The 13,899-nt window shown below is 43.8% G+C and overlaps 1 protein-coding gene across 3 annotated transcripts in view; it reads right to left on the bottom strand.

Moving 5' to 3' along the window:
• Window positions 1–13,899, bottom strand: part of LOC126094949 (myrosinase 1-like) — a 180,430-nt gene that overhangs the window by 135,607 nt on the left and 30,924 nt on the right. For 2 of the 3 annotated variants that reach the window (XM_049909602.1, XM_049909604.1), the window contains exons 3-5: window positions 9,517–9,651; window positions 2,600–2,722; window positions 2,331–2,514 (exon numbers count right to left, since the gene is read on the bottom strand). In XM_049909602.1, the coding sequence (XP_049765559.1) occupies window positions 2,331–2,514; window positions 2,600–2,722; window positions 9,517–9,651 (442 nt within the window). The remainder of the gene's footprint in view (window positions 1–2,330; window positions 2,515–2,599; window positions 2,723–9,516; window positions 9,652–13,899) is intronic. The other variant, XM_049909603.1, reaches the window with a different exon arrangement.

The raw sequence follows: 13,899 nt of genomic DNA, 5'->3' as shown, positions 1-13,899 counted from the left end.
CTGTATCCAGCCAGAAGTTTTCTGAGATGATTTTATTGTAACGTCAGTAGTTTCGGGCCTGAACCCAGCGTCAGATCTAGAATATTCTTATGTAGCACCACATTTCAAAAGTTTCTATTCTCTTCTCGTCTAATCTGTTTGCTCCATACAAACACTTTCAGAAATGACTTCCTAACTCTTCAGTCTACATTCTGAAACGCTTTTCTTGCACTTGCCAGTCGACATTTTACTGCTTGCTCAGTGTTCAATTTGAATAACATGGTGTATAGGCTAGAACCCTACCTCACTTGCTTCTCAACTACTGCTTTGCTTTCATGCCCCCCTCGACGCTTATAACTGCCGTCTAGATGAATATAGTCCGGGTGATTCGAGCGCGACGAGACATGCTGCCTCAAGGCACGTAAATTGCACAACTTCTAACTTTAATATTTGAATTATTGTATGAAACCTTTAACGTAGATTATACACTATGTGATCAAAAGTAAGCATCCAGACACCTGGCTGAAAATGACTTACAAGTTCGTGGCGCTCTCCATCGGTAATGCTGGGATTCAATATGGTGTTGGCCCACCCTTAACCTTGATGGCAGTTTCCACACTCGCAGCCATATGTTCAGTCAGGTGCTGGAAGGTTTCTTGGGGAATGGCAGCCAATTCTTCATGGAGTGGTGTACTGAGGAGAGGTATCGATGTCGGTCGGTGAGACCTGGTACGAAGTCGGCGTTCCAAAACATCCCAGAGATGTTCTATAGTATGAAGGTCAGGACTCTGTACACGCCAGTCCGTTACAGCGGCGTTATTGTCGTGTAACCACTCCGCCACAGGCCGTGCGTTATGAACAGGTCCTCGATCGTGTTTAAAGATTTAATCGCCATCCGCGAATTGCTCTTCAACAGTGGGAACTAAGGAGGTGCTTAAAACATCAATGTAGGCCTGTGCTGCGATAGTGCCACGCAAAAGAACAAGGGGTGCAAGCCCTCTCCATGAAAAACATGACCACGCCATAATACCAACGCCTCAGAATATTACTTTGGCACTACACACGCTGGCAGATTATGTTCACCGGACATTTGTCATACCACATCCTGCCATCGGATCGCCACATTGTGTACCGTGATTCGTCACTCCACACAACGTTTTTCCACTGTTAAGTTTCCAATGTTTACGCTCCTTACACCAATTGGGGCTCGTTTGGCATTTACTGGCCTGATGTGTGACTTATGAGCAACTACTCGACCATGAAATCCATGTTTTTTCAGCTCCCGCCAGTCAACAGACGAGGTCGGGCTGTATACTTTTGTGCTGTACGTATCCGTCACGTTTCCACTTCACTATCACATCGGAAACGGTGGACCTAAGGATGTTTAGGAGTGAAGAAATCTTCGCGTACAGGCGTTGGGCACAAGTGACACCCAATCACCTGACCACGTCCGAAGTCCGTGACTTCCGCGGAGGTCCCCATTTTGCTCTCTCATGATGTCTAATGACTACTGATGTCACTGATATGGGGCACTGGCAGTAGGCGGCAGCACAATGCACCTAATATGAAAGACGTATGTTCATCTACATCTACATCTACATCCATACTCCGCAAGCCACCTGAAGGTATGTGGCCTCTATCGGTTCTCGCTTCTTTTCCAGTCTCGTTTTGTTCGTGGAAAGAAAGATTGTCGGTATGCCTCTGTGTGGGCTGTAATCTCTCTGAGTTTATCCTCAGGGGCTCTTCGCGAGATATATGTAGGCGGGAGCAATATACTGCTTGACTCCTCGGTGAAGGTATGTTCTCGAAACTTCAACAAAAGCCCGTACCGAGTTACTGAGCGTCTCTCATGTAGAGTCTTCCACTGGAGTTTATCTGTCATCTCCGTAACGCTTTCGCGATTACTAAAGGATCCTGTAACGAAGAGCGCTGCTCTCCATTGGATCTTCTCTATCTCTTCTATCTACCCTATCTGGTACGAATCGCACACCGGTGAGCAGTATTCAAGCAGCACAATGAACCTAATATGAAAGACATATGTTTTTCGGGGTGTCCGGACACTTTTGATCACACAGTGTACCTCTTAATAAGGAGATGATGACAACATCTTAAATGAATAAATTTGGCCATTAATTCTTTGCACGCTTTACGTCTGTCTCTTCATGAAAAGCTCTCCTTTACGTTTTATAAGAGAGACGTTCGATTTTTTTTTACAATCCACTCTTTTCAGTGAACTAGTGAAAGAGTGACTACCCCATTTCAGTACACCTCACGAACGCGTATACCACCTTTCGGTTTCTCACTGGTGACTTGTCCAGTGCTGAGATGAGGAGGACGGAGAGTATACTGACCGTTCTGCGCAGCCCTGTACTGCTCGTCGTAGAGCCTGTAGGCGCGCGCGTGCGCCCTGAGGACGGTGTGGGCGGCCAGGTAGTCGCCGATGCCGGACGCGTTCTGCGAGGGCGCTGCCACCCCCACCGACGAGTAGCCGCCGACGAACGAGGCGGGCTCGTTGAACGTGATCCACCAGCGCACCTGCCCCCACACACAAGCCGCCGCCTCCGCTCACTGCACTCCCACCTCACCGTACCGACGGCAGCGCGCTTTGCGTCACACTCACCCTGTCTCCAAATTCGTCGAACAGTAGCCGGGCGTACTCGACGAAGTAATCCGCGAGAATCGGGTTGGGCCAGCCGCCGATGTACTGCAGAGCTTGAGGCAAGTCCCAGTGGTACATAGTCACCTGGGCAGACGGTCGGGTCGGTAATTAGTAACAGACTATTACGGCAGGCTACCGCCAGCGTGTAAACATTTTATTACACTACTGGCCATTAAAATTGCTACACCAAGAAGAAATGCAGATGATAAACGGGTTTCCATTGGACAAATATATTACACTAGAACTGACATGTGATTACATCTTAATGCAATTTGGGTGTATAGATACGCCAGAGCATTGAGTCAAACAGAGCTTCGATGGCGTGTACAGGTACAGCTGCCCTTGCAGCTTCAACACAATACCACAGTTCATCAAGAGTAGTGACTGGCGTATTGTGACGAGCCAGTTGCTCGGCCACCATTGACCAGACGTTTTCAATTGGTGAGAGATCTGGAGAATGTGCTGGCCAGGGCAGCACTCGAACATTTTCTGTACCCAGAATAGCCCTACAGGACCTGCAACATGCGGTCGTGCATTATCCTGCTGAAATGTAGGGTTTCGCAGGGATCGAATGAAGGGTAGAGCCACGGTCGTAACACATATGAAATGTAACGTCCACTGTTCAAAGTGCCGTCAACGCGAACAAGAGGTGACCGAGATATGTAAGCGATGGCACCCAATACCATCACGCCGGGTGGTACGCCAGTGTGGCGATGACGAATACACGCTTCCAATATCCGTTCACCGCGATGTCGCCAAACACGGATGCGACCATCATGATGCTGTAAACAGAATCTGCATTCATCCGATAAAATGACGTTTTGCCATTCGTGCACCCAGGTTCGTCGTTGAGTACACCATCGCAGGCGCTCCTGTTGTGATGCAGCGTCGAGGGTAACCACAGCCATGGTCTCCGAGCTGATAGTCCATGCTGCTGCAAACGTCGTCGAACTGTTCGTGCAGATGATTGTTGTCTTGCAAACGTCCCCATCTGTTGACTCAGGGATCGAGACGTGGCTGCACGATCCGTTACAGCCATGCGGATAAGATGCCTGTCATCTCGACTGCTGGTGATACGAGGCCGTTGGGATCCAGCACGGCGTTCCGTATTACCCTCCGGAACCCAACTATTCCATATTCTGCCAACAGTCATTGGATCTCGACCAACGCGAGCAGCGATCTCGCGGTACGTTAAAACGCAATCGCGATAGGCTACAATCCGACCTTTATCACAGTCGGAAACGTGATGGTACGCACGTCCCCTCCTTACACGAGGCGTCACATCAACGTTTCACCAGGCAACGCCGGTCAACTGCTGTTTGTGTTTGAGAAATCGGTTGAGAACATTCCTCATGTCAGCACGTTGAAGGTGTCGCCACCGGCGGCAACCTTGTGTGAATGCTCTGAAAAGCTAATCATTTGCATATCACAGCATCTTCTTCCTGTCGATTAAATTTAGCGTCTGTACACGTCATCTTCGTGGTGCAGCAATTTTAATGGCCAGTAGTGTACTTCGTTTTGTGATATCTAGCACGTCTGTCATAAAATAGTGCAACGATTAAGCGTGAAGTAGGACAGAAAGAAAGCCAGTAGTCTGCGTTAGGAGTGGGAAAAACCGACCGGTAAAAACGGACAACGGTATTTAGTCCTGAATAATCCGTATTTCTTGGTATTTCCTTGCTCTCGGTTATAAAAATCTTTCTATTTTTTACTAATAACCGAGAAAAAAACCGAAATATCAATCAGCCGTAGCAGCTGGGCTAAAATTTTGCGTTTGAAAACAATTATAAACGCGTAATTTTCGTTCGTAAAATGTACATTGTTTACAAATATTGCTTTATTATAGAAATTGCGAAAAGCGGATCAGAGGTATTTTAATAACAATGCCGACAGAAAAGAGCAACAAACACATGACATAAGAATAGGTACGGCATTGCTGAGACAACAATGTCCCTATTGCGGCGCGTCGTGGCTTGAGGTACGCGAGCACGTGCAGTGTGCAGGGCTTGCTCCCACATGGTGTAAACGGCAGGTCCTCGCCATCGTCGCGGGACATCCGTTGTATTGCAGAATGGCACCAACCCTAGTCTGAAAATACCTTTACGATGTGACGTGGCAATGAAGAACAATGCTTAATTTATTTCAGAAGATTAAAGGCTTGTCTGCCAATTCTATGAAATAATAACATTGGAAGGAAATTATGCTAATAGTAATAAATTAAAAATTTAACAACAATTCACTAATAGTACACAATAAAAACAGAAAGTAGCCGATCTGCTGCCTCTGCCTACTTAATATGCCTTTATTTGCTTGTTCTCGTGTCAAAATATCGACTTCACCCAGCTGCGTTCCTGTACGTTATTTTAATATGTATGTCCAGGTTTAACCTTAACGAGCAATCTCAAGCGGTTCATTAAGTTGTGAAACAATATAAATTTAAGGGCCAATGATAGTGAAACGAGATTTGCTACATGTTTTAACAAGAAAATAAATGAAAAAATTACACGTTTATTTTTATATCGAAGAAGTAGAGTACTTCTTGATAAGATATTGACCTGATTCGTCATCAGTTCTTCACTTAATAAACCACCGTTTCAGCAGCTTGAAGCGGCAGAAAAAAAAATCATATTTCAGTACTACCTGCTCTTTATTAAAAAGACACTAGGTTCCAAGATTACTCTGAAACTGCACAAAAGGTACGATTTATCTTGGCCTTCCTTGTTACCCTTCTCTCAATTCCGAAAAGCGTCACCAGTGGCGATTTCTGACTGAAAACTTTTATCAGCTCAGATGAAAATAAATCACCAATTCTGTTGCTCTACAGGGGAATCCCGTAACGCACCATACCTGTAATGATAAACCGCTGGGGCTGAAATTACGAAAGGAAAGCTTTATGCCCCTCAGTTATATTTGACGCACGAAAAGGTACAGCAAACAGCGAACCATCTTTCCACTCCTATCCCTGTACAAAGTGAGAGAGTGAATCTTCTTACTACAAATATCTTTTGATTCATCAGTGATATTCACTTTGGTGAATAGATGGCAATGTTCTCAAAGGCGCCTGTGTCTTCACACGTTCAATGGTGCGAAGCTCAGTTCTACTCTGCAGCAAAAAGCCTTATTGTTCTATTAGAAATAGGAAATCTTTGTATCTATGGGTAACAATGTTACAAAAACATGATACTCATTACTTTACGAACTACTTAAGACTACTCATTACAATTTAAATCGATAATAAATACGTATAATTCATCTTTAACACATTAAAAGATAAGCCGGCCCCTGTGACCGAGCGGTTCTAGGCACTTCAGTCAGGAACCGCGCTACGACTACGGTCGCAGGTTCGAATCCTGCCTCGAGCATGGATGTGTGTGATGTCCTTAGGTTAGTTAGCTTTAAATAGTTCTAAGTTCTAGGGGACTGATGACCTTAGAAGTTAAGTCCCATAGTGCTCAGAACCATTTGAACCAAAGAATAGCAAGAGAAATAACTATTTACTGCGGAATATTTTCACATTTCTCAGATGAAAAACAAGGAGAAAATCCTCTGGTAACTTTCCACTCCAGTCGTTCACTATTAAAAATACAAGGGTTACAGGATTCCACCAGAATTGCAACAAAGTTGGCGATTTATTTTCATCTGAATTGTTAACAAATTCTCATTTGAGGAAACGCTATCAGTTATGAGGAATGGCTACATTTCTTTTGTTGGTAGGTTTGATTTTGCTTATTTTGCGAAAGCACAATATAAATTACAAAACACACCTTGCAACAGCTACTGCGACAGAATCTTGAAACACAGTGTCTTATTAAATAAGCAATAGACGACCAGAGAGGTCAATAGCTTATGGGAAATCTCATTGTATTGATTAGCTGTAACATAATTTAAGGAATTTCACTTTTATTTTCTCTTCATTAGCTATCAACGACTTTCTAAAAATTACAGCACTTGATTGAAAGAAACTTAAATAACTGTAATTTAGGCTATATCGACGTGGGTAAGAACGCTATGTCTGTTAACTATATGGCAAAATACTCTCCTCATTGTGTGCTATCATTTGCCAAATATCGTTTTGATATATCGACCAGTTTAAGAGATATGAGGTATTTTATGAATATTCCATGCAGTCGGAAGTGAAAATGCTACATAAACTCCATGTTCTCGAGATTGGAGACAGAGACCTCCTCCCAAGTCTTAAAAAAAGAAAAAAAAAAGAATTCAGAATCCTAGCTAAATTTTATTCGTAGCACCATGTATTGTAATATGCACCAAACGCAAAATCGCAAAATCATAGCAACCTGTATTTTTCACTGCAAACTTTTCCCAACTTCGTGCAGCGTCTTACCTACATGACAGTATGACAACTAGCGAGACGATGGGCACTTCACTACAAACCCGATGTATAAAGCTGTATGTATCACAAAAAATCTTTTTTATCCACTTAGTTTCTGTAAAATCGTTTGAGAAAGATGGCAGTGCGTGCGCCTCAGTTCTGTCACCACAGCATATCGCCAACCGGCGCCCCAAAAGCGGGCAAAGAATGTCTCGCAGATTCCGGCTCGGTTCGACCACCCGGCTGCCGTTGCGTGCCAGTTCATTTCATAACAAGGGGATATTTCCCACGCTGGGTAAAGCCACCTCGCACTGGACCTCCCTGCACAGATATCCCTCTTTCTTTCCGTGTGCAGCCCAACACGTGACATCACAGCATGCCGACGATGTACTGTTGGGCTGTGTCTCTTCATAACATTGTAAGTATAGGACCTCTCCCTAGGTCATCTGGGGTTGTGCAGAACTACAATTCATTGCTGAACACAATGCGATGACATTCGTCAGCATTGCACAGAAACACTCCAGATGCAGCCGTTCGTGTTGTGATGTTAAACGGCGCCCTGCGCGTGGGTCAGGAATCTCTTCGTGTGGCTGCTGCTAGACCCTGACGAATAGTGCGGGATGCTGCAGGGAGACCATTACTAGTTCTCAGGTGGCTGGCACAGGTGTGAAGAGGCTACAATGTGCTCGATGCACAATACGGCGATCTTCCGTTGTAGTGGTCAGACGTGGTCAACCGGAACCTAGGTGACAAGTATGCCTGTCCTCATGTTTTGACAAGCAATCCAGCATCAGGCCATTTCCACTCCCAAATGCCTCACAGAACAGGATATTCCATCACTGGACCTGTCGTCCAAATGGAGGCCCACAAGGAGGCCCCATTGAAACACTGTAAGGTTCTGACAACGCAGTCTCACACGAATAGGCGGCACTTCTGTGTCCTTCACAGCGTTCATTCAACGTCTGATGCTGTGAGCGCCCCTACCAGGACTGGTATCAAAACTAAACACGAACAAACTAGCGCACTGTACTGGCAGTTCTGCCTGTTACAGAGAATTGCAGCTCTAATCATTTAGAGTCCCACCGATGGTGTGTACATGTACGAAGCAAAAGTTAGCAATGAAAAATACAGATTGCTATGATTGGCGTTCAACGATGTGTTGTAGGTGCTCAGCATTTTTTGTGACCCCGTGAATTTGAGATGAAAGAGGAACATTTACCACTTTGAGATTCAAATAGTTTATCCTGAAATAGCATAATCGATTTGATGTGTGGCTACGTAGCTATTTGGCTAATACACAGTATTCTGGTGGTGTCAGACCCAATGAGAATTTTACTACCAGTATTTTTATCTACAATAGAAGGAGACTTGACCAAACATGGCTTTTGACCCTCAGACTGCAAACTGCCCGCCAGTTTCTGATTTATATTTGTAGGCACTTCTTCATGAAGTACATACGTATTGGGAAGTTTTGTCTGTCTTATATGGATATTCATCTAGGCGGGCACTTTTGTCCACTGTGCTCTTAACGAAATATTTATCACGTTATTCTTACTTCAAGAACAATTTTAGATGCAACAGAAAATTCAGAATGAAATATGTCACATTACAGCTTGTTCAAGTCCTTTATTCGTAGATAAATGGCCCGATTTCCGAAGAAACTATATAGAGCGAGTCAATTTACAGGCTAAATAGTCTCATTCGTTTGTCTGTATTGGTATACGCACTCCTCTCGCTGACATCACCAAAACGCACCGCAGCATAAGCTCCATGAAAATGAACATATTGATCTTTCATATTACTCATATCAGTAATGAAGCGTACTTAAATTTGATGATAAAAGTAAACAAAATTGTCTGCTATACCACTAATGCTGTTGGTTTTGGAATCTTGTCTATAAAACAGAAGAATTTTTCGGGAAGAAACGGGTTTTAAGCTGTATTTAATTTTTTTTTCCTTCTTGTTAGACAGTACAAGTTTTTAGGTATCTGATCAAAGATTTTTGTGGCCGTGTACTATGCTGAACATATTTCTGAGTCGTTGACAACTCTAGTGAAGAGTGAGTATGGGTCATGCGCTGCTCTAGGATTGGAGCTGTGGACACTAGAACTGTTAGATGGTAGTGGAATACTTCTAATGAATTTCAATAGTAAATGTTTCTGTGATGGTGCGTTTATAACGGTTAGCTTTCGGGATAGGCATCTACATCATGACTGGGGGTCAAACACTTTTCTACAGCAAATATTTTCCTTTTAATTCAAGGCTTGTCCCAGAAAATGTACCTTAAGACACCCAAAAAACTTTCAATAGTTCCCTCCATACATTGCTCATTTACACGTGTAACATTAATATTGCTTGTTGCTGTATTTGCTGTAGATATCTGAAAACACAGCGGGATTTTTCTTCCAAAAATTACAGGAGCGTACATTCGCTGAGGATGACTTAATCATTTAGTGGAAAACAATTAACAATTTTTTGGTGGTGTCTCTCCAGCCACATTGAGCAATCGTGAGTAAAGTTCTCTGCAAGAAACTTTATTACTTACCATAGGCTGAATTCCGTTCGCGAGCAGCTCGTTGATGAGGTTGTTGTAGTAGTCGATTCCCGGCTGGTTGATGACGTCGAGGTCGCCTGTGGGCAGGATGCGCGCCCACGAGATGGAGAACCGGTACACGTCCACCTATAGCGGGCAGGTTCAGCTGCTCAGTACCCACCCCACACGTATCGTTGGTACTTTATGGTTACCGTAAGTGCTTAGGAGGTTTGGAAAATTTTCTTCGCAGACCGATAAATAACTGTGGAACAGTACCTGAAAATTAATGTACAGGGAAACTGGCATAGGTCGCGAATTATTTGCTGTATTTGACTAGTTTCGATGATCAGGTGCGAGATAAAAGTGTCACATCCAACTCAAACCACTTTGTTTCAATGACACGGATCGGAGTTTTAAATCTCTAGGATAATGAACATCTAACGATAGTGCCTGACGAGAGAAAATACTTAAATAAACTAGACAAGAAGAAACCTGTGGCGTTTATCTGTGCATTAGTTACATTTGCCGCTGTGTCCCCTCCATGAGTTGCCAGCCTTTGCCTAGAACTGGAAAACTGTCAACATGTGTGTATCGCTTCTTGAAATAAAGAGGGCATCACAAGGTTAAAATACGCTCCCTGAAGGGGGAAAAAATACAGAGTGAAGCACGCAGAAGCGGATGAACGAATGGAACGAAACCTCTTGGTTTGAGAGGGTACGTGACGTTATGAAAGCGATTAAAAACTCGCGTCAAATTTACAAAGAACATAGTAGTGTGATCATGACGTAGGTATGCCTCTGGCACGGATAAATGTACAGATTCACTTGGTAAGGGTGTCATGAGTACTAAAGAATGACAAAATATGCTTGAAGTTCTCTTAGGCTATACATGCAGCAACAATTAATAGCACAGTAAGCAGTACAGTTAAAGAGGAATGGACATCTCTAAGAAGAGCAGTCACAGATGTTGGAAAGAAAAACACAGACACAAAGAAGGTAAGTGCAAAGAAACCGTAGGTAACAGAAGAAATACTACAGCAGATCGATGAAAGAAGAAATTACAAAAAGTTCAGAGAAATACAATTTGCTGAGGAATGAAACAAATAGGTAGTGCAGGGAATCTAAGACGAAATGGCTGCATGAAAAACGTGAAGAAATCGAAAAAGAGATCATTGTTGGAAGGACTGGCTCAGGAAATAGGAAAGCCAAACCAACCTTCGGTGAAATGAAAAGAAAGGTTGGGAACATTAAGAATGAAACGGGAATATCACTTTTAAATGCAGAGGAGAAAGAAGATAGGTGGAAAGATTACATTGAAGCCCTCTATGAGGGGGAAGATTTGTCTGATCTGATATAAGATAAAACAGGAGTCGATTTAGAAGAGTTAGCGGCTCCAGTATTAGAATCAGAATTTAGAAGAACCTTGGAGGGATTAAGATCAAATAAGGGAGAAGAGATAGAAACATTTCATCAGAATTTCTAAAATCACTGGGGGAAGTAGCAACAAAACGACTACTCAAGGTGGTGTGTAGAATGTATGAGTTTGGCGACATACCATCTGACCTTCGGAAAAATATTACCCACACAATTCCGAAGACTGCAAGAGCTGACAAGTGTGAGAATTATCGCACAGTCAGGTTAACATCTCATGCATCCAAGTTGCTGACAAGAATAACATACAGACGAATGAAAAAGAAAATTTGAGTTGTGCTAGAAGACGATCAGCTTGGGTTTAGGAAAGGTAAAGGCATATGCGAAAAATCAAAACACGTTCATAGGATTTGTCGCCCTCGAAAAGGCGTTCGACAAAGTAAAATGGTTCAAGGTGTTCGAAATTCCGAGAAAAATAGGGATAAGCTATAGGGAGAATCAACAGGGAATAATAAGGAGTAGACGACCAAGTACGAAGTGCTCAGATCAAAAAGTGTGTAAGACAGGGATGTAGTCTTTCGCCCCTATTGTTTAATCTGTACATCGAAGAAGCAATGCTGGAAATAAAAGGAAGGTTCGGGAGTGTAAATAAAATTGAAGGTGAAAGGATATCAATAATACGATTCGCTGATGACATTGCTAACCTAAGTGAAAGCGAAGAAGAATTACATGATCTGCTGAATGGAACGAACAGTCTAATGAGTACAGAATAAGGATTGAGAGTAAGTCGGAGGAAGGTGAAAATTATGAAAAGTAGCAGAAATGGGAACAGTGAGAAACTTGACATCAGGATTGATGATCACGAAGTACATGAAGTTAAGAATTCTACTACCTACGACGGACGGAGGACGTCAAAAGCAGACTAGCAATGGTAAAAAGGGCATTCCTGGTCAAGAGAAGTCAACTAGTATCAACCACAGGCCTAAATTTCAGGAAGAAAGTTCTGAGAATGTACGTTTCGAGCACATCAGCGTGTGGATGTGAAACATGGACTGTAGGAAAAGCGGAACAGAAGAGAATAGAAGCATTTGGGATGTGGTGCTACAGACGAATGTTAAAATTAAGTGAACTGATAAGATGTGGAATGAGGAGGTTCTGCGCAGAATCGGAGAGAAAGAGGAATATGTGGAGTACACTAACAAGGAGAAGGGACAAGGTGATAGGACATCTGTTCAGACATCAGGGAATGACTTCCGTGATACTAGAGGGAGCTGTAGAGGGCAAAAACTGTAGAGGAAGAATATCTGAGGACGTACGTTACAAGTGCTACTCCGAGCCGAAAAGGTTGGCACAACAGAGGGATTATCGGCGGGCCGCATCAAATCAGTCATAAGACTAATAACTCAAAAAAAATAAAAAAATACGAAGTTGTATCTTCTTCTGAGGAAAGCTGGCCCACATATTTTGTAACTGGTCCTCGAAATCGCTGATACTGAATCGTGACAGAGTTACCATTCGAGCTGGTCCGTAAATGTTCCAGCGGCGACTGATCTGGTGATATTGCTCACTACGTGTCTACCATAACATCACGCAGACAGTTCATAGAATACGTGCCATGTGTAGACGAGGTTTGGCCTGTTGTAAAACGGCACCACGATACTGTCGCATGAGAGACAAACACGTGGACGAAGGACGTCTTTGACGTACCACTGTGCGATCAGAGTTGCCGCTGTCAGTACCAGCTGTGTCGTGAAGTCATACCTCACAGTTCCCCACACTATGACGTACCGCTGCGCCTCTCTAAAACAGTGGAAGAACGGGACCTCTCCCCAGGTCGCCGCTATACTTGCCGACGATGGTCATCCGTGGCAGTACAGGACCACGCCACAGTGCCATGTCTCTCATCGTGTCACTCCAAATGCAGCCATTTCAGTGGTTAATGGCAGCCTACACATGGGACGATTATTTGCTAGTTCGGCTGCTGCTAGCCAGGATGACGATATTACATTGAGCAAAATACTTGCTCTCGGATGGCAGATGGATATATGAGAGGCTTTACAAAGTGCTCGAGGTAGAACACAGCGGTCCATCCTTGCTGTCATCGGATGTGGTACACCAGAAACTTCACAACGAGTACCGTCCAACATCGGACCACTGTCACATCCGAATGGCCCTCAAATTGATATTGCAGGGTTCGACGAGCTTGACAGTATCGATACCCTCTATAAAGCCCCATTGAAAGTGACACGAGGTGACACGCTGTTTTACAGGAGTACGAGACAGCTGTGCTCTTCGTCCGCAGCTCGTGGTCTAGTGGCTAGCGTTGCTACCTCTGGACCACGGGGTCCTGGGTTCGATTCCCGGCCGGGAAAGGTATTTTCTCTGCCCAGGGACTGGGTGTTTCTGTTACCCTCATCATTTCATCATCTTCGTCATCATTCGTGACAGTGGCTAGATTGGACTGTGAAAAATTGGGCTATGAAAAAATCTAGAACTCTGTACGGGCGCTGATGACCGCGCAGTTCAGCGCCCCACAAACCAAACATCATCATCGTCTGTGTTCTTCACAGAGGTCACTCCACATCTGACGCTGTTCTCGCCACTTTTTTAGCCTAACGGGTTGTAATAACACTTAATACATACACGAATAATACACTCTGGTCGCTGTCCTACGTGACACAGAGAATTACAGCTCTAATCCTTTACGAGGGGCATTCAGTTTGTAATGCAACACAATATTTTTCTCGGCCAGTATCGGTTGAAAAAATGCGGAATTTGTTGTGGTACATCGTGGAATACTCCCCGTGCAGACCTTATAGTTTTGTAAAATTTCGATAGATGGCCTTCGAAATGGCGATTGTAAAGCAAGTGCATTCCAAGCAGAGAGCTGTCATTGAGTGTCTCTTTACAGAAAATCAGAGCATCGAAAATATTCATAAGCGCATGCGAATGACTGCGGAGACCTGGCAGTGAATAAAAGCACGGTTAGTCGTTGGGCGAAGCGTCTGTTATCATCGCAAAAATG

Source organism: Schistocerca cancellata, chromosome 8 (assembly GCF_023864275.1).
Source record: "Schistocerca cancellata isolate TAMUIC-IGC-003103 chromosome 8, iqSchCanc2.1, whole genome shotgun sequence".
NCBI lineage: Eukaryota > Metazoa > Arthropoda > Insecta > Orthoptera > Acrididae > Schistocerca > Schistocerca cancellata.
Note: the sequence above shows the minus strand (reverse complement) of the source record. Positions and strands in the feature narration are given on the sequence as shown.